At 38.6% G+C, this 25973-nt stretch overlaps 1 protein-coding gene across 1 annotated transcript in view; it reads left to right on the forward strand.

The window, feature by feature from the left end:
* The window catches only part of LOC127436458 (ras-related and estrogen-regulated growth inhibitor), a 49230-nt gene extending 23781 nt beyond the window's left edge, over positions 1-25449 (forward strand). The window contains exons 3-5 of the mRNA XM_051690628.1: positions 12047-12103; positions 17507-17580; positions 20151-25449. Of these exons, the coding sequence (XP_051546588.1) occupies positions 12047-12103; positions 17507-17580; positions 20151-20570 (551 nt within the window). The 3' untranslated portion in view covers positions 20571-25449. The remainder of the gene's footprint in view (positions 1-12046; positions 12104-17506; positions 17581-20150) is intronic.
* Positions 25450-25973: the final 524 nt, after the last annotated feature.

Below are 25973 nucleotides of genomic sequence, written 5' to 3' on the forward strand. Positions count from 1 at the left end.
ACACAGTCACAAACACACACACACACTCACTCACACACAAACACAGTCACAGACAGACAGACAGACAGACACACAAAGTCACAGACAGACACACGCACACAAACACACACACACACACACTCACACTCACACACACACACACACACACACACACACACACACACACAACTTTCTCACACACACACAAACACAGTCACAGACAGACACACACACAAACTCACACACACACAAACACAGTCACAGACACACAAACACACACACACAAAGTCACAGACAGACACACACACACAAACACAAACACAGTCGCAGACACACACACTCACACTCTTTCTCACACACACACAAACACAGTCGCAGACACACACACTCACACTCTTTCTCACACACACACAAACACAGTCACAGACAGACACACACACACACACAAAGTCACAGACAGACACACACACACAAACACAGTCGCAGACACACACACTCACACAACAATACACAAGCATATAGTGAGTCCGATATATATCGGTTATCTGCACAAATCTGTGGCGATAGTTGTTTTTGTTTATTATTTGTATTATTCTCTGTGGCCTGTGCTGGGAATTCTACAGTAGATTTGAAATGTATTTTTATAGTGATCTGTATTACACTGCAAATGCTTTTGATTGAGCTCAACTTGTATTGAACCAAGAATATTCCATTAAATTTAGAGTAATGTAACGGAGCCAAGTCATTTCAAAATAAGATTCAACTGTGTTTTGGGCTTGTTTACAGTTAAAGTACCGCATTATGCAGCAAACCGTAATTTGGGATATTGATTGATTAATAAACTGCATGGGATTTTATTTATTTTGGACTCTTGTAGCCTCAGTGTCTGTATATATAATAAGAATAATGTCTTTAAATATCAGGCCGATTAATCAGTTTTCTGCCTTTTCCACCACCTTAGTTATCTTACCAGAATCTGCAAAATCCACTATCGGCCGACCTCTACGTCATACATGTTTAAATCAAGCACATTTAAAAGCAACAGAAGTTGACACAAAGGGCTGCACAATTCAGAAAAACACAAAAGAAATCATAATAAAAAGAATGATTCCCATCTAACTAGTAAGACTCAAACAGAAAGAACAGAAAAAGGAAATAATGATCATAGACTTCACAACAGTATCACCTCAGTAAAACCTTAAAAGTGTGTTTTAAATGTGCCTCATTTAGCAGCTTGTTGCATTAATGATACTAATTTTAGATGTGACTCTGATGTGATTAATGAAGTGCATTCGACTGAAACTACTGAAAGTGTGCATGACTACGCTGCATGTTTGAATAAATGACCGATTATAACGCTTTTCTCCATCAAATGATGAATTACTGATGCCACGATCAACAGAAGATATCCACAAACATCCATGTTCAACACAATTCAGTTTACTGTCTGCGTCTGTGCCCTCTGTCAGTGGATATTTACTGCACATGTTGATGGACGCTGTTCACACATGCAATTATTTCTGTTTATTAAAGCGTGAAGTGGAGGTGGGAAGCAATTGAAGGCGATTTTATCCTCATATAGGCAGCAAAATGACATCCTCTCATAAATATACAGAATATGCAGGATTATATACTGTAACAGCTGGAAAATGGTGCAATGAAACATTGAAATTTCAACTAAATAAAAACAACATCTGTGGCCTGACAACAGCACTAAATTACCACTGTATCAATCACATCTATCTATACGTGTGTGTGTGTGTGTGTGTGTTATCAGCTGTGCAGCATAAACGTGCCCGAGCGAGTGTCTGTCAGTGAATGGGGTTCTGGGAAGCTTATACAGGGTCATATACAAAGGTCATGACATTCAGCTAGAGGAAGTGACCCATTGACCTTTTGCAGAAAATCTGTTTATGGTTTAAACAAGCAACCAGAACAAGAAACAACAGATAAATGAACAAACAGTACAGGCCAAAGATACACGGATGATATATTTAATAATAGCAAAATACAATCCAAACAGAGATATTTCATGTCAACTGAAATGTTGGATTCTGTTATTACTTTTTCTGAAGAAAGATACATATAAATAGTGATGAAAGCATAAAATATTAAAGGTCATGAATCAAGTTACAGAGTAAGCCGTTATTTTGTAGAGGGGGGTCAAAATGACAATTTCTGCCTGTGTTTTGAGCAAAACTACAGGTCAAAACTAACCTTAGGAAGATGTCAGCATCATGATTTTATTTTTTCACAGAGATAGATTGATCTATTACTAAAATCAGTTGACTTCAGCATCTCTTGTTGCATTATATGCCAACGGTGTGAGTCCAAAAATGGGAAAAAAACACTTTTTTATGTCGTTTTTTCAAAGTTGGAGTGCCTATAACTCCAGAAGTTTTAAATATATCTTAATATCCTTTTAGATTCTGCTTCAGAATAAGCTTTTCTTTTTGTATCTTTATTTTTAAGGCCCTATATGATTAAATCCCAGAGATGCAGCATTCAGAACGTGGCTTCATCAAGAAATTGTTCAATTTTACCAATTTTCAATGGTCGAAAACTATGATTTTGGAGCAAAACTACAGGTCAAAAACTAACCTTAGGAAGGTGTCAGCATCATGATTTTATTTTTTCACAGAGATAGATAGATCTATTACTAAAATCAGTTGACTTAAGCACCTCTTGTTGCTTTATATGTCAATGACGTGAGTCCAAAAATGGGAAAAAACACTTTTTTATGTCGTTTCTTTCAAAGTTGGAGTGCCTGTAACTCCAGAAGTTTTAAAGATATCTTAATATCCTTTTAGATTTTGCTTCAGAATAAGCTTTTCTTTTTGTATCTTCATTTTTAAGGCCCTATATAATTAAATCCCAGAGATGCAGCACTCAGAACATGGCTTCCAATTTTACCCATTTTCAATGGTCGAAAACTATGATTTTGGAGCAAAACTACAGGTCAAAAAACTAACCTTAGGAAGATGTCAGCATCATGATTTTATTTTTACACAGAGATAGATAGATCTATTACTAAAATCAGTTGACTTCAGCACCTCTTGTTGCTTTATATGTCAATGACGTGAGTCCAAAAATGGGAAAAAACACTTTTTTATGTCGTTTTTTCAAAGTTGGAGAGCCTATAACTCCAGAAGTTTTAAAGATATCTTAATATCCTTTTAGATTTTGCTTCAGAATAAGCTTTTCTTTTTGTATCTTTATTTTTAAGGCCCTATATGATTAAATCCCAGAGATGCAGCACTCAGAACATGGCTTCCAATTGTACCCATTTTCAATGGTCGAAAACTATGATTTTGGAGCAAAACTACAGGTCAAAAAACTAACCTTAGGAAGGTGTCAGCATCATGATTTTATTTTTACACAGAGATAGGTAGATATATTACTAAAATCAGTTGACTTCAGCACCTCTTGTTGCTTTATATGTCAATGGTGTGAGTCCAAAAATGGGAAAAAAACACTTTTTTTATGTCGTTTTTTCAAAGTTGGAGTGCCTATAACTCCAGAAGTCTTAAAGATATCTTAATATCCTTTTAGATTCTGCTTCAGAACAAAGTTTCCTTTTCATAAATTCATTTGTAAGGCCCTTCATGGTTAAATCCCAGAGATATGGGGCTCTCAATGTGGCTCCATTTGAAAATTCTAACATTTTACCCATTTTCAGTGGTTGAAAACCAAATGTGGTAAACATGGTATGAAGCTAGTTTTTCTTGTCCAACAAAGCAAAGGTCTGAAGTACAAGCAATGCTGAATCTAGAAATGTATTTTTCGCGAGTCCAAAAGTACACTAATTTCATTACTAAATACAAATAAATAAATAAAAAAAAAAGACTAAATCCAATACTATTTTGATCAAAATAATTCGTCCATGAGACGAGTGTGTCTGATACAGTCAGAGCCATTAGACAGCACTAATCGATCACTAGATAAAATCTGCTCTGTGTTCAGACCCTGGAGCATTAATTGATCATTTAATCAGTTCAGATTGTGTGTCAGGAAATTTCCATGTCAACGGCAGGCTGGGATTGATACAGAATTTCCGTTCTGTGTTTGTGATGAAGAGCAGGACAGGATCTGACATAAGGAGAGCTTGTGGGAATACTGTGGGAATATTAGATTGATGATTTTATTCTACTGCATTTTAACAGCAAAAGCAGATAAATCTGTTGAGACCATGTTAGATTACAACAATAAAAGCAGCTGCACTAATATTAACTAAAACCACAATATTAATAATGAAAATATTCGGGGTTCTGGGTATCTCAGCGAGTATTGACGCTGACTATCACACCTGGAGTCACGAGTTTGAATCCAGGGTGTGCTGAGTGACTCCAGCCAGGTCTCCTAAGCAACCAAATTGGCCCAGTTGCTAGGGAGGGTAGAGTCACATGGGGTAACCTCCTCGTGGTCACTATAATGTGGTTCTCGCTCTCGGTGGGGCTCGTCTCCATGGTAACGCACTCAACAAGCCACGTGATAAGATGCACGGACGCAACTGAGATTCGTCCTCTGCCACCCGGATTGAGGCGAGTCACTGTGCCACCACGAGGACTTGGAACGCATTGGGAATTGGGCATTCCAAATTGGGGAGAAAATAAAAAATAATGAAATTATTCCACACTCTGAATTCTGATTGGATGAATCGTTTTTGAAACCTTTGTAAAACACAGACAAATGCACATTCAGTGCAGTATTAATGCACAGAGTTTCTACGTTGCCTGGCAACCGTAAACAGACTACAGTCATGGGCCGTTCACAAAAGACGTGTTGTGTTTAAAAACAGCTTAACGCAGTGCAACAGAACGAAACAGAATGCATACGTCTAAAGGCGTGTTTTTAAAAGTTGAACTTCTTTTAACTTTACACAACGTGGTGCTCACAGTGTGAGACACTGAAAAACAGCGAGACGCATCACAAAATTCAAAGGTGTCCTTCCAATGCATATTCACATAAATCAACAATTAAATAGCAAAGACGGTTGCAAGATTTCGAGTCCTGTGTTTCGAGTGAACTACAGAACTGCATCATCACCATGACAACATCAATTAGATTGCCTTAATCAGTGGTAGTTACTCTGGTTTTGTCTAATGTAGTTACACAACAGCAGATGTCAGAGCAGCGCTGCTGTTGCTTTCTGAGCTCTTTTGAACTGAAACTAGAAAATGATTTGATCTATTAACCTGCAGAACTCTGTGTTCAGAATAATTGCACTATTAAATCTCTTACCCGATCTTCCCTTTTCAAACTCTTTGATAAGATAAAAAGCTTTGACCTTTCTCATAATGGAGAAATGTGGGTCAAAGAAAATGCAATTTCTGAGGATGATTCATAACAGTGAAGTTTGACCCGCTAAAACAGGCTGAAAACAGCACAAGAACCTCCGGACACAAACTGAGCCAGTCCAAACACAACAAATAAAACACCACACAATAAACTGCACAAACACTGATTTAATGGAGTTTAGATGAGGAGAGTTTGGTTTGGGGTTTCATACTTTATGTATATTTGCCCTTTAATGATATTTAATGATATCAGGATGATAAAAGACAATCTGACACATCAAGTCACTATATGATTCCAGAATGACACCAGATTGACAAGTGCAGTTTTCTTGTCTATGTTGATGTATAAGTAAATATTATTTATGATTAGTAGTTATCTTTACAATGTGTCATCATGTATCAATCCTAAAGTAGAAAACCTTGTCATTTTTATGTGCTAATTTAAGCAAATGTTTTGCATAAACATAGTGTTCTGTGCACGTGTTGACATGTGCGTGCGCAGCTCTGTAACTTATTTCCATCGCCTGTAATGCAAGGTAATGTTGTCTAATAGATTAGATAGAATGCATAAAGCTGTTGTATGTCATGTGGTACATGATTAAACGTGTTTATAAGTACAAAATGTGAAATTTTCTAATACAATTGTCATTTAAATTTTACTAACTTTATTGAAGTACAGTGTACATCTGATTTGTAAGTAAAAGTTACCGTATTAACTTTAGTTCAGTTTACTCACTCACTTTAGTCCATATTATGTCAAGAATTAAAAAGTAGGGTCTGGGTATCTCAGCGAGTATTGACGCTAACTATCACCCCTGGAGTCGCGAGTTTGAATCCAGGTTGTGCTGAGTGACTCCAGCCAGGTCTCCTTAGCAACCAAATTGACCCGGTTGCTAGGGAGGGTAGAGTCACATGGGGTAACCTCCTCGTGGTTGCTATAATGTGGTTCTCGCTCTCGGTGGGGCGCGTGGTGAGTTGAGCGTGGATGCTGCGGAGAATAGCGTGAAGCCTCCACACGTGCTACGTCTCCACGGTAACACGCTCAACAAGTCACGTGATAAGATGCGCGGATTGACGGTCTCAGACGCGGAGTCAACTGAGATTCGTCCTCCGCCACCCGGATTGAGGCGAGTCACTACACCACCATGAGGACTTAGAGCACATTGGGAATTGGGCATTCCGAATTGGGGAGAAAATGGAAGAAAAAAATCAAATAAATGACGATTTAAACAACTCAAATAATACAAGAGTTTAAACAGAAAAATTAATGTTAGTGATTTTATAAAAAAAAAAAAAAGAAGAAGTAAAAGTAGATTTTACTTAATTTTATACCATTAAAATTTACTTTTTTGTAAAACTGCAAAAACATGTGAAATAAAAATTAAGTAAATCTTACTAGTAATTTTTTTCAGTGTACACGATTAAACGTGTTCGTAAGTAAAGTTCAAAATGTGACATGTTCTAATATGTTTATTTAAATTTTACTAACTAGTTTATTAAATTACCATGCATATCATATTTGTAAGTAAAAGTTACTGTATTTACTAAAATATATAAGTTAAATTGACTCACTCACTTTAATCAATATTATGTAATGAAGTTCAGTAGATTTTACTTCATTTAATACCATTAAGATGTACTTGCAAAATAAATCTTACTAGTAATAGTGGGACATATAGCCAGTAGTCTTTAGTTTATGTCACAGACATGAACTCTCATTTTCTACTTGCATTTGTTGATGCACAATGTGAACAAGATGATGTCATCAATATTTTTGGCCCATATTCCTGGAATAGAAAGACTGTACATTTAAAAGTGTATATCTGTTAAAAGTTTATTTTGTCATGTTTTAGGAGTACACTTCCATATACATGTCCTCAAAAATATAGACATCAACTAAAACACACATCATGGGTTCTTGAAAAACATGGAGCCGCTGGTTACGTAAAGTTGTATGTTCTCTTCTGTTCAGTGTCAAAGTGATTGTTCAAACCCTTACGAAATTCAAGAGTTCATGGCAAATTTGCCACTGATAATTTTCAAATGAGCTTTACGGCAAACTTGCGGCAAATTGTTCATTGTTGCCAAAGGTTTGCTGCAGGTTCACCACTTTAGAGTTGCGAAGAGCTGCAAGATTTGTGGCACATTTGCAGCTAGTTTAGATTTTTTGTAAGGAAACTGTGAATGAAAGTGTCAGTGTTGGAAACGGATCCTCACTCGATTCTCATTCACGTGCACTCAAGAATGTGACAGAAGCGTCAGATAAATCACTGTGACCGCAACACAAACCTCACCGCTACATTACTGCATTCTGTTACGCCACATGAGAAGACGGCACCAGAGGAGGGACATTTACAAAATACACACAGAGACAGAGATAGAGAGGCTATTAACTGGCTGAATCAGCTGAGACGTTGTGTCTCGTTGTGTCAGACAGGAAGTTAATGGAATCGAATGATAAATGGCCACTCGACTCTCACCTACACAAAAACACCATCAGCTGACAGAAGACACACATTGTGTTCAGAATGGAATACTACTGTAGCAAACTAACTCAATACTGCACTGTACAAAATACCGTGAACGTGTTTCAGGCTTTACGGGATATAATTTTGATGCCTGTATATTTTACGGTTCACTACCGTTAACATCATTCAGTTATATAAACTTGATATACTAGCCTTCTGGAACTATAAAAGTCTGCTTTTCACTTTAAAATGTGTTGTTCATCACTCTAGTTACCACAAAAGGCCACATGATGACTTAAAGTTCATCAAGAGCGTAATAATTACTACACATGTAGAGACAGTACTGTATGCAGAGTACACAGTGTTACACAAACTAAACACATGTGGGGTAACACATGTGACACTAAAAGAATACAGTAAACAATAACTAAACTACATTATATATATATATATAAAGTAAAATAAATAAAGAGAAACATGACTATTCCCAAAAAATATAATAAAATGTGATGGGTCACGCAGAGACTTCTGGAATGTTTTTCACCGTAATCTGATCAATAGTTTAGCGTATAAAGTACAAGTATTCTCTTGTTAAACATCATATTATTTTTACCTTTAATTATACGGTAAAATAATACTTTTTACATCTAAATTACTGAGATTTTTAACAGTGAACTGTCAACTATTTTTTACAGTTTTTACTGTAAAATTACATGTATTTTCTTGTTAAATAAATCATAATGTTTTACTAAATATGTTAAAGTAACTACTCATTAAACAATTCACTTTTTTAAATTTTATTTTACCATTAAAATTACTGAGATTTTTTTACAGTGAACTGTCTACTATTTTTACAGTTTTTTACTGTAAAATTACATGTATTTTCTTGTTAAATATATTATCATTTTTACTGTATATGATAAAGTAACTACCCATTAACCAATTAACTTTTTTATATTCTTTTACCGTTAAAATTATGCACATTTTTAACAGTGAACTGTCTAATATTTTTAGTTTTTACTGTAAAATTACATGTATTTTCTTCTTAAATATATTATAATTTTTACCATATATGTTAAAGTAACTACCCGTTAAACAATTAACTTTTTTAAATTTTATTTTACCATTAAAATTACTGAGATTATTTACAGTGAACTGTCAACTATTTTTACAGTTTTTTACTGTAAAATTACATGTATTGTCTTGTTAAATATATTATAATTTTTACTGTATATGTTAAAGTAACTACCCGTTAAACAATTAACTTTTTTAAATTTTATTTTACCATTAAAATTACTGAGATTTTGTACAGTGAACTGTCAACTATTTTTACAGTTTTTTTACTGTAAAATTACATGTATTTTCTTGTTAAATATATTATCATTTTTACTGTATATGCTAAGGTAACTACCCATTAACCAATTAACTTTTTTATATTCTTTTACCATTAAAATTATGCACATTTTTAACAGTGAACTGTCTAATATTTTTTACAGTTTTTACTGTAAAATTACATGTATTTTCTTCTTAAATATATTATAATTTTTTACTGTCTATGTTAAAGTAACTACTCATTAACCAATTAAATTTTTTAAATTTTATTTTACCATTAAAATTACTGAGATTTTTTACAGTGAACTGTCTACTATTTTTACAGTTTTTTTTACTGTAAAATTACATGTATTTTCTTCTTAAATATATTATAATTTTTTACCGTCTATGTTAAAGTAACCACCCATTAACCAATTAAATTTTTTAAATTTTATTTTACCATTAAAATTACTGAGATTTTTTACAGTGAATTGTCAACTATTTTTACAGTTTTTTACTGTAAAATTACATGTATTGTCTTGTTAAATATATTATCGTTTTTTACCGCATATGTTAAAGTAACCACCCATTAACCAATTAAAACCAATAAAACCAATTAAAAACCATTAAAATTATGGATTTTTTTTTTTACAGTGTACTGTGTGCTATTTGTTCAGATAGTATGTGAAACAGTGTGCATTTAGCAAAGCTGAATGTTTTAAACAGTAGTATGCTACAATGCCATCACATGACCTCATGACATTGCGTGTTTATCTCAGCGAGAGTTGTCCTTGGAAATAAAAATGGTTATTTTGTTGTTGTTTTTTTATTCAGTGCATACTACAGTTTGAAATGTTTAGTGTAGAATAATGCTTACTGTTTCACATACTATTTCTAAAAATAAAAAAAATTTAGTATGCAACGTGCCATTAAATAGAAAGCAAGCGCTCCATTCCAAACAGTCTGTGATAATGAAATGACTCTCCTGCAGTAAATCAACATCTTTAATCACGACAGCGGACCAGCGCTCAAGAGGTGTTTATGACCTAACAAATAATGAAGACAAAGTTTGTAACTGTGACCCAGTTGAGTCGAGTGTGCTGGATAACACTGGGAGAACACTCAGATTCCTGCCAGGACATTTTAAGTGGAACCAGATGAAAACTGAGATACTTTACAGGGAATTCATGCACGCTCATTTCTGAACATGTGAAACAGATTCATCAGTCGGTGTGTTTGCCGACACTCTGCCCTTTAATGGACTAGTTCATCCAAAAATGAGCATTCTGTGATTATTTACTCACTCTGATGTTGTTCCAAACATGTATGCTATTATTTTTTCCATAAAACATATTTTAATATGATCATATTTTGCATCTCATGCACACAACAACAGTTCAAACAGGACGTAAAATCACCATAAAAATATCCCAAAAGCACTCCATATGATTAATGCGCTATAAGGTCAGTTGATAGTTTCTTGTGAGGAACAGAACCACATTTATGTTGTTATTCACGGCAAATCTTCACCTCCATTGAAGCTCTGAAATCTTTTTCATGTCTGCATTCAGTTTAAATGTTTCTGGATTCTTTCCATTTTTTAATCTGGAATGATGAGGTTGAGTAAATAATGACATAATTGTTATTTTTGTGTGAACGACCCTTTTAAGTTGAAAATACTGCACATAATAGAAACACTCTTTATTGGACTGAAGCGCAGTTATTATTGTTAACAAAAACTCAAATGAAAACATTTTTTGTTAATTGAAATAAAAATCAAAACTGAAACTTAACATACTTCTGTATAACTCCAGAACGAACTAACATAAAATAAAATGACTGTAGGTTTAGTTTTTGATACACAGTAGTGTGAATATGGGCAAAGTGGGACACTTTTGAAATTGTACTTTTTTTGTCACTTTTAATTATGATCCAAATGCCACATAATCTGATATTATACCTTTATAGAAAGCTTAGGACGTTTCCTACCTCAGTCAAAAGTAGAAATGAAGAAATACTCAATACTGTGAGACAGACCCTCTTTTCACCAAATCTCAGATTTCTTTCAGGGACAGATTGAAATTATTTTTTATATTTGCTTACATGCTTTCACATCGTAAATCATCACCTTAAAAATATTCACCTCAAATTTCTTTTCCATTGTTTTTCACACCGATGGTCATAAAATGAGCTCTGCCACACATCCTGAAGTAAAATCATCCATTTAAAACCTCAAAAAGTTCCATGTTTGCTTCTCAAAGATTAGTTAAGAAATGATTTTTAACCATTTAAAGTGAACGATTGAACATAAGTCTCTCATTGGTGCACAGTAATCCATTATGCAATTAAATACATCAATCCGTCTGAAATAGATTTATAATAAGAGCTTTTTTAAGGACGCGTCAATGCACACATGCATCAAACGGCGCTGTCAGAGCACTTTGGTTGCATTGAGTCATAAACAGTGTTTTTAGGTCGCTGTGTAAAATTAAACGTAGTTTGAATCTTAGAAAATCACGTCTGAGATTTCTGCATTCAGAATTGCGTTCCGTCCAGCTGTGTTTGAACGCAAGAACGCGTCCTCATCATGTGCTGTCGCTGGTGTCAAGCTGAAGTTTGGTTTGTCCTCTGTACAGCTGGAGTTGCACTTACTGCCCCCTGCTGAAAATAGGGAGCAAGTGAGCATCCTATATCTCTCTGTGCAGTTAAGTGCATTCACTCCTAAAATCTGATCAAAAGTTCAGTTTCAGGCTGCAGATGATGTTTGGATCACTCAACATGTTTGACAGACATGTGACAATGATAATCAGTACATAGATTCAGAATTTATAATGTATCATTTTATTTTAACATGATTGACAGTGATTGGATGATGCTGGACATTACTTTGAATCAGAATTAATTATGATAATTTATGATGTAATGTCTGTACATGTGAACAAGTAACAATTCACTCTCTCCATCTGTCTGTCTGTCTGTCTGTCTCTTCAGCTCTCGTGGTGCGATTCCTGACCAAGCGCTTCATCTGGGAGTATGACCCCACACTCGGTGAGACACACACACACACACACACACACATGTGATTTTAACAATGCTGAAGGTTTGTTCCACACTAGGGGTGTGCAGCGATGCCATTATCTGTATCTGTTCATATGATAGAATGATCTGTATCTGTCTCTGTATTCGGATAGAACCGGGTGTGGGCGGGGCTTAAACCAGAAGTGCGTCAAAACTAAATGAAACGCCCATTTTTAAGTGTCACTCTTACATTTATAGTTTCTATAAATAAAACATGCCTTTTCATAATAATAGCCTAATTATGAAACTATTATTTAAAAAAATATTCTTTTATTCTTTTTTTCTTACCAGATGATGCTGAATTCGTAGGCTACATTAACTGTGGAATATGTTGTGTTTTCTCCTGGTATTTCAGATATTAATATCTGCTGAAACAGTATTATCGTTTATGTCTGTGCATGTATAATATTATTCTGGAGGCACGAGGTGTCAAGCAAAATGTGAAACGTCAAGCACACTTTTTACAGTGAATTTTAAATACAAATTCAAACATTAAAAGCAATTAAAATAAATTGATATAGCTTACAAACAGGTGAAAGTCCCGTAAGTCTATCGGGACTTTTTACGATAGGACACCATTATTTAGTTAAATAATAATAATAATAATAATAATAATGCTAATTTATATAGCGCCTTACCAGAGGTAACGCAGTTTAAAGAAGAAGAAAAAGACAGAGCATGTTTCAGTTTCCTCGTTTTACATGAGGAGGAATATTCCTAATAGATAAATACTCTATGGAGCAGTTTAACTTTTTTCGGAATAACGTCTTAATCAGTTAATTTCCTTAATCGCTGATGTGGACATAAATGTTGTCAACTTTAAGAGACGGATAGACGAGCTCCGACGTGAAATCATCACTTCAGGTCATTAATTTAACATCGCGCTCATGTTTAGGCTATAAATGAATACATGGGAATCACGTGTGAATTGTGTGATACATTAACAGACATTTCAAGAAATGGAAAGTGTATCTGATGTCGTATCTTAATGTTACACTTGACAAGCTCCAGACGCGCACAATTAACAGAGACCGCACACATCCGATCGGAAATCACACCGTGCGCATTTTCATTCATAAAGGTTTACGCTTTAGAAATATTAGCTGCACATATTCATAAATTCTTTGTAATTTTGTATATGTTTATTTAAAATGTCGCTTTATCCTTGTGCCTCTTGAATAATCAGTTATATGAATATTTTTTATATTATTCGGATGAATCCATTATTCGTTTTTAAGATTATTCGTGCCTTTCCGAATAAGGTATTCGGCTTCGGGCACATCCCTATTACACTCACCCACACACACACACACACACACACACCCACACACTCGCAAACACACACACGCAAACACACACGCAAAACACACACACAAAACATACACACACACACACACTCACCCACACACAAACACATGCAAACACACACACAAACACACACGCACATACACACACACACAAACACACACAAACACGGACAAACACACACACACACACACACACACACGCAAACACACAAACATACGCAAACACACACACTCATCCACACACACACACACACACACACACGCAAACATACACACACACACACACACTCACCCACACACAAACACACGCACGCAAACACACACACAAACACAGACAAACACACACACACATAAACATACGCAAACACACACACACACACACACACACACACACGCAAACATACGCAAACACACACACTCATCCACACACACACACACACGCAAACATACATACACACACACACACACACTCACCCACACACAAACACACGCACGCAAACACACACACAAACACAGACAAACACACACACACACACACACACAAACATACGCAAACACACACACACACACACACACACACAAACACACACAAACACAGACAAACACACACACACAAACATATGCAAACACACACACACACACACACATGCAAACACACAAACATACGCAAACACACACACTTATCCACACACACACACACGCAAACATACACACACACACACACTCACCCACACACAAACACACGCACGCAAACACACACACACACACGCAAACACATACACACACACACATGCACGCACGCAAACACACACACACACGCACGCACGCAAACACACACACAAACACACACACACAGACGCAAACACGCACACACACACACACACACACACGCAAACACACACACACAGACGCAAACACGCACACACACACGCAAACACACACACGCAAACACATACACACACACATGCAAACACACACGCAACACATACACACACACATACACACACACACATGCAAACACACACACACACACACACACATACAAACACACACACACAAACACATGCAATCACACACGCAAAACACACACACACACACTCACCCACACGCAAACACACGCAAACACACACACACATGCAAACACACACGCACACGCAAACACACACACACACACACGCAAAAACACACACACACACATACACACGCAAACACATACACACACACACACACACACACGCAAACACACACACACACACACACAAACACACACACACAAACACACTTCACAAAACAACCTGCACAACATTTGAGTCTGATGAGACTCTTTTGACTTGAGACCGTAAGCAACACCCTAGCAACCAGCCAGAACATCTTAGCAACCACAGAGAGGTGTAGTGCAGCAGGTGTCACATCTGTGTCTCTGTGTTCATTTACAGTCAAGCAAATCTCACAGGAACAATGAACCATAGAAGATGAAACGAGTCGTATTGAGTTGCACACAAGAGATCCTGCAGGTTTAAATTATGAGATGACACAGAAAACACAGATTTGACACAGTTTGTTAGATAACATCAAATATAGTGTTTTGTTTGAGGCACTTAGTAAACCACATATCCACGAGCAAAACTGTATATTGAGTTTTTGTTTTCTGGGCTCTGTGTAAAATCTGTAAAATAATCAGTGTTGTTTGAAATTACAAACCGACAGAAATTCTGACCACAAAGTTTACACACATTTTCCGCTATTTTTTTCAGTGTTGTCTGAACAGCCATTATTTTCTCCCCATATTATTTTTCATTTTTCTGCAAGAGTACATTATTGTGGTATCACTGATATCAGATAAACCCTTGAACATCGTATATAAACAAAAACTAACTGTGGTTGGTCACTTTACAGGGTCTCTTCTTGTCTAAACAGGAGGTTCTTGACCAGAATAACATGCAAGCGGACCAGACTAGTGAAAACTCATAACAACAGATGCTTTTACTTAAACTGCCTCTGCTCATCACAGGTGACCTTTGACCTCTGTCAACCGAGGATAAACTCTAGGCGCCAAAACAAAGTGTCTTTGAAGTGTGTGAAATACAGCAGCAGTGACGGAAAATCTGGAATATAAATGGACGGTCACTTTTATCTTAGAGCATTCTGAACATTCTTCAGACGTAATCGAATTCACCCGCAGCAGATAAACGATTCTCTGTTGAGCCATTCATTTGATACCTCTGATAAAACCAACCAAGCATCACAGTTTAGAAGTGGCTGCGATGGAGCTTCTGTTTTTTAAAAGATTTAAAATCTAAACACGAAAACAAAAATGATGTCATTATTTACCCACCCTCATGTCATTCCAAACCAATTTGGCTTGTTTCATAGGGGTTTGCACGGACAGTCAACATTCAGTTAACCGTTTGACGTGCATATATTTGATTATCAAAATCACTATTGGGTTATTCTATGCTTGCAACAATGCTCTTCAATCCGATCCGAGCTGGGGCCAGTTTTTCAATTATAGGGCGAGTTAGGGGCTGTTCACATGCGTGTTTGTGTGTGCGTTTGCAATGTTTTTCAATTGTTTTTCTATGTAAACTGCCAAGATCCAAAAAGAACAAAAACACCATCAAAATAGTCTGTGACGAGGAGGAGGGCGGGGCTGGTACCGAGCCCCTCCTCCTCTTGAGGACGGCAGCGTTCCTCCGCGTCCAGGCGGCCGGCAGCGATTCCTCCGTACCCCGGGGGACGGCAGTGGCGAGGACTCCACAACAGCACATCCCTCCTCCTTCCCATGTTTCGGAACCAATGTAACAGGGTTTAGGATGGGCAAGGAGGAGGCGGGAACCGGCTGAACAGTCAAAGTAATATTAATGTAAACATAAACAAAAAGACATAAACACACACATGGCAGCTGCGTGTGGCTCTCTCTCAGCCGAACTGCCACACCCGGCTGCCTTTATCCCTCTCCTCAGCTGATTAGCCTGATTGGTGGCCGGGCGTGCATAGTCACGGCCCGGCCCCGCCCTCCTCCTCGTCACATTGTCCATATGACTCGTGCAGTATATTCCAAGTCTTCTGAAGCCACAGAAACGGACCCAAACCAGACAGGCAAGAACCATATGCTGACAATGACATTAACTTCTTAAGCTCTGGTGCATTTTTTGGCTACCGCCTGCAATTTTTCACACTCAAATTTAAAAGTTCACCATTCACACATAATTGCAAAAAAAAAAAAATTCTCATTTTTTAGAAAACCCCCCAAATAATAAACAAAATGAATCCACGTATTCATAAACAATATTGTATATGTTTACAACCTTATTATGAACTTTGTAAGCATGTAATTCTGGTTCTGTTCACTCTATCTTCCAGCAAAAAGTCTTATTTTATTCCACTAGATGGCAGCAAGTACTAGGAAAAATTATTTTCCCTCTATCACATTCCATCACAATATACAGATCTGAAATGTAGGTGGCACTCTAATGCATTTTAGCCCCTCACAGATGTACTCGTCCATAGACATTCAGTCTAATTTTCAGTTCAAGCACCATCCTCATTATTTCATTGAATATCTCGGCCTCTGAGTGGACTAGAAGATCAATCTAGGTGTCATTAGAAAGCTGAGATCCTCCCCTTTGCAATGATATAAAACATTTTATCATCAATAGTCGATAACATATTTTTCCGATGATTTGTTTAGCATGCTTTTCCTGCTGGACCGCATATTTTGTTCTGGACGTCTAAGACATAACATTGGATTATTCACACAAGCAAGCTCACAGACATGTAAACAATGACTCCTTTTGTAGAACACTGTCTAAGGTAAGAGCAGATATAAAGTTTTTGGCTATTTGGGGCTTACAGCAGCAGTGATCGGCGCATAAAAGAGACGTTTGTATTTGATGTCTTACAGAAACCATATTTCACTTTGTGATTCTTTTAAGAATCCTTTGAACTGTGGTATTGAGGCAACAGTAAATGACCTGCAGAGGTCAGAGGTCAAAGCACAGCTGCACACATGTGTCACTGATCACACCTGCGAGCTGCTAATAAACCTTCATGTGTGTTTTCACAGAGTCCACGTATCGACATCAAGCTAATATTGACGATGAAACTGTCAGCATGGAGATTCTAGACACGGCCGGACAGGTAACAGAACACTCACAGGAACTGTGAAATAACTATTTGCTGACAAAATATCAAAGCTAGTGGCATTTATTTAAAAGAAAGCAAAAGCACACTTTACAAGCAAAACAGTAGTGTATTTAAAAATCTATCACTTTCCATCTACCATGTTCATATGGTAATAAAGCTCTATTCCAGGGCTTTTCAAACTGGGCCCAGGGACCCCCTGGGGGCCACCAGGGGGTTCGAGAGGTCCGCAGAATAAATAATAGAGTAGAAATGTAGATAAAAAGGTTGACATTAAATAAACTGACATTATTACTGTTTCATTCTGCTTTCTAAAGACTGTTTGGAAATTATTAGATTATTCATGATTCTTTTCTACTATTGACAGACAGTTTTTATAGGTTTTAAGATAGGTTTGTGATAAAAAAAAAAATATATTTCTTGAACCTTTAATTTGCTCACTGGGGGTTTGCAAGGCTATATTCTCAGTAAAGCTACTCTGGAACAATGTTTATCCTGAAAGCGCTGTACAGATACATTTTAATTTAACTCCAAATTTGGTCACACTTTATATTAGGTGTCTTTAACTACTATGTACTCAGAGGTGCATAAACCATATATGTAAGGTATGCAATGCATAGGGGTGCCATGTAAAGGGGGGCACCAGCGGCTCACTAAAGGTGGTGCAATCGGCCTCCACAACACCTCCAATATCCCCCCCCCCCCCCCACTATGTACTCAGAGGCACAAAAACCATTTATGCAAGGTATGCAATGCATAGGGTCACCATGTAAAGGGGGCACCAGTGGCTCACTAAAGGTGGTACAATCGGACTCCACAACACCTCCAATATACCCCCCCCCCCACTATGTACTCAGAGGCACAAAAACCATTTATGCAAGGTATGCAGTGCATAGGGGTGCCATGTAAAGGGGGCACCAGTGGCTCACTAAAGGTGGTGCAATCGGCCTCCTCGACACCTCCAACATCCCCCCCACACTATGTACTCAGAGGCGCAAAAACCATATATATATATATATATATATATATATATATATATATATATATATATATATATATATATATATATATATATATATGTAAGGTATGCAATGCATAGGGGTGCCATGTAAAGGGGGCACCAGTGGCTCACTAAAGGTGGTGCAATCGGCCTCCTCGACACCTCCAACATCCCCCCCACTATGTACTCAGAGGCACAAAAACCATTTATGCAAGGTATGCAGTGCATAGGGGTGCCATGTAAAGGGGGGCACCAGCGGCTCACTAAAGGTGGTGCAATCGGCCTCCTTGACACCTCCAACACCCCCCCCCCCACTATATACTCAGAGGCGCAAAAAACATATATGTAAGGTATGCAATGCATAGGGGCGCCATGTAAAGGGGGCACCAGTGGCTCACTAAAGGTGGTGCAATCGGCCTCCTCGACACCTCCAACATCCCCCCCAACCCCACACTATATACTCAGAGGCGCAAAAACCATATATATATATATATATATATATATATATATATATATATATATATGTAAGGTATGCAATGCATAGGGGTGCCATGTAAAGGGGGCACCAGTGGCTCACTAAAGGTGGTGCAATCGGCCTCCTCGACACCTCCAACACCCCCCCCCCCACTATATACTCAGAGGCGCAAAAACCATATATATATATATATATATATATATATATATATATATATATATATATATATATATATATATATATATGTAAGGTATGCAATGCATAGGGGTGCCATGTAAAGGGGGCACCAGTGGCTCACTAAAGGTGGTGCAATCGGCCTCCTCGACACCTCCAACATCCCCCCCAACCCCACACTATATACTCAGAGGCGCAAAAACCATATATATATATATATATATATATATATATATATATATATATGTAAGGTATGCAATGCATAGGGGTGCAATGTAAAGGGGGGCACCAGTGGCTCATTCGGCCTCCTTGTCATTGAAAAGTTTGAAAACCCCAGCTCTATTTTATTCTATTCTGTGGTTAAATCTAATCTTAAGTGCTGGTGGTTTGTCTCTTTACATTGATGTCTATTTCTGTCTGTGTTTTGGTGTGGAATATTTCAACACAGCAAAGCTCCAGCCTTCTTGCTTTTTTAAATGCCTTGAAAAATGCAAGTTAAACTAGATTAAGACTTTAGAGAGGAATTCTTTTCAATCCGAGTCATAACATCCAGGGAAAATGTGTGTGTTTGTGGATGTCCCATCAGTTCATGTCGAGACATTTTCACTGATTTTGCAAACAACAGACACACACATGCGGTTATTCTTGAATATTACAGAGCCTTAAATGGCCAAATGCTGATCAGTGTCTCTTCAGTATGAGCACAAGTCAACATGACATCAACATTGACATTCTTAACACATGCTCCTGGTGTAATTGTGACCGATTCGTTGGTGCAAGTTGTTCTAAAGAAAGAAAATGTCTTTGTAATCATTCATCATAATGCAATAGCTTGCTTGGGATTTGTCTTCAGTCCAGATCATGACAGCTGTGGTGAGCGTCTCAGAATCACACGAATCCTGTTCTCTTTTTCTTCAGGAGGATCTTCTGCAGAAGGAGGGTCACATGCGCTGGGGTGACGGCTTCATCCTGGTGTATGACATCACAGACCGCGGGAGCTTCGAGGACGTGGCTCCTCTCAAAGTTCTCCTGGATGAGGTGAAAAGACCCAAACACGTGCCGCTGGTGCTGCTGGGAAACAAAGCGGATCTGGAACACGGCCGACAGGTTGCCACGGAGGAGGGCGAGAGGCTTGCAGCGGACATGGCCTGCGCGTTCTACGAGTGTTCGGCGTGCACGGATCAAGTGGGCACGGGTGGAGGTGTGGCTGAGGCGTTCTACGAGCTATGTCGCGAGATTCGCCGCAGACGCGCCGTACAGGGCAAAACTCGCCGCCGGAGCTCCACAACACACGTCAAACAAGCCATTAACAAGATGCTCACCAAGATCAGCAGCTAGAGAGACGGAGAGTGTAAGAAACGTTCAGGAACATTCTGGACTTTAAAGAACACATGCATTAGCAGCCATTATTATAAATTAACACATTTGTTTATTAATAATGGATGAAATGTTTTAAAGGGGTCATATCATGAGTCATATCAAATCAAGAGTTCATTGTGTTATGAAAACATACTGCAAGTTTCAAAAAGAGTAAAACTGTAAAAACGACAGATGAACACATGCTTGCCTACATTTACACATCAATGATGCCTGTTTGAGTGATCAGAAACAGTAAGGTAAAAAGGAGGAAGTAGAACAGGTGAACTAATGATAAAGGCTCTGATATACTCACGGCGAAGTTCTGATATACGAACAGTCGAACAACAGTATACTGTTTGCGAACATTTGCACACCGATGTCACCAGGGCCAGCGTTTAGAAGAGCATTTAAAAATAAGACAACCAATACATTAATAATGACTTCATGCCTCTTTCTAGGAGCTGTTTTAACCACTCGATGATAATTTAAAGTAAAATATGTGCAGTAGATAATGTCTTATTTGTCATGTTTAGGTTCTACATTTATGGCGCATATGCTCGTGAAAAGGTTTTTAATACTTGCTTTTTAAAGACATCGGTACTACTGCAAAGATGGGTGTATAAAAGGGTGTCAACTCTGCACTCCACACCAATATGCTAATAACTCACAAAAATCAGCTTATTAAAAAAGTCAGATAAAGCAAGAGATCCACTTACATGGCATTTTAAATAATCGCGTTATTCTCTGTTTTTGATGTCAAACCGTGAAGATGCATGTGCACAACACGTGCCCACATTGGATAAGCTGGTAAAATCGCCAGTTAAAGTGTTTACATGCAACATGAAATTGGGTTAATGGGCAAAACTCTACCTGTGTTGATCGGTTTATTCTAACGCTGTTTATGACCTTACACCGATAAAGGAACGCCGTTTAATGCATTTACATGAACAGACGTGTTGTTGACTTATTAAGCATAATCGGTGTAAGAATGTGCATGTACCTGTAAATGCATTCAATGTCAAAGTAGGTGGAGCATCAGGTCACACCAACCGATCACATTGACCAATGGCATTAAGAAGGTGTTCAATAGCCGATACGAAGTTTTCGTAAAAATGCAATTCACACAAAAGACTTGAACATGTTTTAAATGACTGAATGCAAAGTCTTTCTGGGGCTTTAGGTGAACAATGTCATGTGGTGTAACCGTCCAGAGACGGAAAAAAATAATTAAAAGCTGAAAATCTTGAAAAAATAAATGTCGGCATTAGTAGTTCAGAATGATCTTTTATTATAATTAGGCCTAGTATTAGAAAAAAACGTTAGTCTACCAAATCAAAGTCAGGTAGTGTAACCAAAATGCAGGTAGTCATTTTGTTATGTTGATAAAAAGCATAAAATACAGATGATCCCTTTAGACCATCATAACTGACTGTGAAGTTTAATGTCCGATATTTTGACATTTTTATGAAAAGGAACATTTTGTTTTGATCATATGGAGGAACACTGAGAAAACTTTTGATATTCGTGACTCATAACATTTGTACAAATTAAAAAAATACTTTCTTACCTTGAAAAATGTGTTTGAAAACTTTTTGAAATTAATAATCAAGTTGTGTACACTCATGCAATCAACGAGCATGAAACGTATTTTACTACTTTTTAATACCAACTTGATGGTTACCAACACATGACGATTTTTAAAGTCATTAAATAATTTTTTGTAGAATATGCTATAAATGTTTGTTTTTTTCAATCCCCTTTTCTCCCCAATTTGGAATGCCCAATTCCCACTACTTAGTAGGTCCTCGTGGTGGCGCGGTTACTCACCTCAATCCGGGTGGCGGAGGACAAGTCTCAGTTGCCTCCGCTTCTGAGACCGTCAATCCATGCATCTTATCACGTGACTCGTTGTGCATGACACCGCGGAGACTCACAGCATGTGGAGGCTCATGCTACTCTCCACGATCCACAAACAACTTACCACACACCCCATTGAGAGCGAGAACCACTAATCATGACCACGAGGAGGTTACCCCATGCGACTCTACCCTCCCTAGCAACCAGGCCAATTTGGTTGCTTAGGAGACCTGGCTGGAGTCACTCAGCACACCCTGGATTCAAACTCATGACTCCAGGGGTGGTAGCCAGCATCAATACTCGCTGAACAACCCAGGCCCCCCATTACACCCATTCTTAATTTGATTTCGCTAGAAGTATATTGCTGCCTTTAGAGTAAAGTGTGTTAAAGTGTGTGAAAGTGTGTAAAAGCATGTGCTGTTTGTGTGTGTGTAGCACCTGCCACTCTGCAGATCCTTCTGAAGAATCACAACAAGATCCACGATCAATGAATCTGATCTAAACAGTTTCAGTACAGATTGTTTTACGAATCTGTCACAATGTAACGCAGCTGCACACAGAGGCTGTTATTGAAGAATGAGACTGTATTGAATCCAACAGCAAACCCGCAGCTCGTGTGTGAACGCAACAAAGTGCTGTTACTCATTCACGTGAAGTTTTTTAAAGGCACATTAGCAAAAAAGAGAGGGTGAAAAATAATCATGAAAATGTACTGGTTACTTTCATAACCTCCGTTCCCTGATGGAGGAAACGAGACGTTGTGTCGATGTAGTGACACTAGGGGTCACACTTGGGAGCCCCAAACACCTCTGCTTTTTTTAAAAAAGGCCAACGGGAATTGGCGAGTGGAATTTGCATGCTACTCCCCTGGACATACGGGTATAAAAGGAGCTGGTATGCAACCAGTCATTCAGGTTTTGTGCTGAGGAGCCGAGACCAGATCCAGGCCATTTCAGCGGGTAGTTCAGTGTTGTGGCAAGAGGGACACAACGTCTCATTCCCTCCATCAGGGAACAGAGGTTACGAAAGTAACCAGGACATTCCCTGTCTGTCACTCACTTGACGTTGTGTCGATGTAGTGACACTAGGGATCCTTATACGAAACGCCACAACTAGCTGAACTGTGTTACGTGAACTGGTGGTGTGTGATGGGCAGACCGCTGTGTATCTCGTAGCCAGCACATCAGGCCGTCATGTAACCTCCCCCAATGCTCTTATGAGCGTCGAACGGTCCATCAGGAACAAGTCGACTGCCCAACTATAGGGACAGGCTAGCCCAGCCGAGGCCTCTTTTCCCTCTCTTTTCTCCCCAAAAAGAGTGGAATTTGTTAACTGACTGGGAGCCATAAGTGTCTGCGTCGGGGGGTGTCCCTCCCAAGGGGAAGACACCGCGGAGACCACACCCTGCCCAAAAGGGGGGGGGGTGTTTTGAGTGGAATACGTCACATGGTCTTACCGAGTCTTGTCGAAAGTATGTCATGTGGAGAGGTCCCATGGTAGGTCCTACCCGAAGGGGGAGGATTTTCTACAGAGCATGGCGACCGGGGGCAGAGCGCCCCTGAGACGGGCGACCCAGGGGCAAGGAGACCCGCTTCTCTGGAGCTGGTGAGCAGACCACTCCATCCCCCGGTGGAGGGACGGGAGGAAAATCTTTTGTTTCCTTTTCATTTAATTTCGCTGCATGTCCAAGAGGCTGCGGTACCCAAAAATTCAACAAAAGAACAGTTTTCTTGTTCCCTGTGTCACATGTCCAGTGTGCATGACCGTTGTCACGACCACCGTCCCATCTTTGCAGGTATGGCGCTCCAGAGTGCCCAGACACGTAAGACAGCGATCGTGGCCGTCAGAAGTGGAGCGATAACGACCGCAACCAGGAATAACACACAAATGGAAAGGAATCTTTTAAAAAGACGTTCCGTGTGTGCCGCTCTTTTAGAAAGAAAATATACTCTTTTTAGAATATACTCTTTTAGCCGCTGAAATGTGCCGTAGAATCCAGCAGATGAGGTAAACAAACTTAGTGGATGAATTCAGCTTCAATGAATAGAACCACTCGGCTCCGAAGAAAAAATCTGAATGAGTGGTTGCATACCAGCTCCTTTTATACCCGTATGTCCGGGGGAGTGGCATGCAAATTCCACTCGCCAATTCTCATTGGCCTTTTTTCAAAAAAGCAGAGGTGTTTGGGGCTTCCAAGAGTGACCCCTAGTGTCACTACATCGACACAACGTCGAGTGAGTGACAGATAGGGAAACTAAAATATGACCTTACTAACATTATAAGTGGACCACAGGGAAATAAAGTAAATGAAAGCGATGATATGACCCCTTTAAGTACTGACAGAAGTGTAGATCTGATGCATTGCATAACTCATGTTTGTAACTCCTGCTTCATTGTTGTCTGGATGCAGTATGATGGTGTGTGTTAATAGTTTTCTGCACTGTGGTGTGTGTACTCTCAATGTTTCTCCATGGTCCGAGGCCTCCAGTTGTATATTTGTTCTCACAGCTGAAATGAAGGATTCTGTGAAATGTCAACAGAGATTTCGTCCAATCCTCATTGAACACATGAAGAATTTAGAGAAACATTTTGAGCCCAAGCATCGGCCGTCCAATAAACCGCTACCATCGTTCATAATCACAGCATTATGACATCAAACACAGACGCCCACTGCCTCATCTGCAGATGGTGGAATGTCTCTGTGTTTGTCTGTGTGTTGCTACAGATGCCGTCTCATATGAAAAATCTCCTCTTATTGGCTCAGAAAATCTGAAGGCCGTCAGGGGCCAAAACAGCCATATGTGTCATGTTTTTCATCACAAACATGAGTAAACAAATGTATATATCTCCCTTTATGACTCAAGAGTTCTATTGTCAAAAGATGTGTACAGTATATGTAAAACACACCATGTTTCTGTACAGTGTCTGATATTGTAGATTTCACTGTTTGCTGAGCACACAGACTTGAACGCTGTGCAATATATTAAAGAAATGACTATGAAAAGAAGATGCTGGTTTATGTTTATCTCAGCACACTACTGTACCTCAGATGACCTACAACATTTGCCAACATGTGCAGTACAGTGTGTGTTGGGTGTTGTCTCGTGTGTGTTGGGTGTGTCGTGTTCAGATGGAGGATAATTACACACGTGTGTCTGAGAATAGAAGCAACAACCACAAACTCAACATCACTGTCTAAAACCAGCAGATCTCAGCTGACACACACACACGCACACACAACTATTAGTGTACAGTTATGAGCATGTATATTTACTGTTTATTAAATGGCATGCTTTCTAAATTTCCCAGAGAAACTTTGGGGGGTCAAACGTCCGACGGGGCAATTTGCTGCTTCAATATAGGACATGCTGCCTTTGGTACAATTTGCGGTTCAAAGCTTCAATACGGGGCAATAGGTGTTCCGTACGAGACTTATTTATTTCGCCCAAAATACGCGATATCTATAAAAGCACAGTTTGCAACCCTAAGTGAGTCTCTTCTGACTGCTGTACGGAGCCCTAGAGG

Source organism: Myxocyprinus asiaticus, chromosome 47 (assembly GCF_019703515.2).
Source record: "Myxocyprinus asiaticus isolate MX2 ecotype Aquarium Trade chromosome 47, UBuf_Myxa_2, whole genome shotgun sequence".
Taxonomy (NCBI): domain Eukaryota; kingdom Metazoa; phylum Chordata; class Actinopteri; order Cypriniformes; family Catostomidae; genus Myxocyprinus; species Myxocyprinus asiaticus.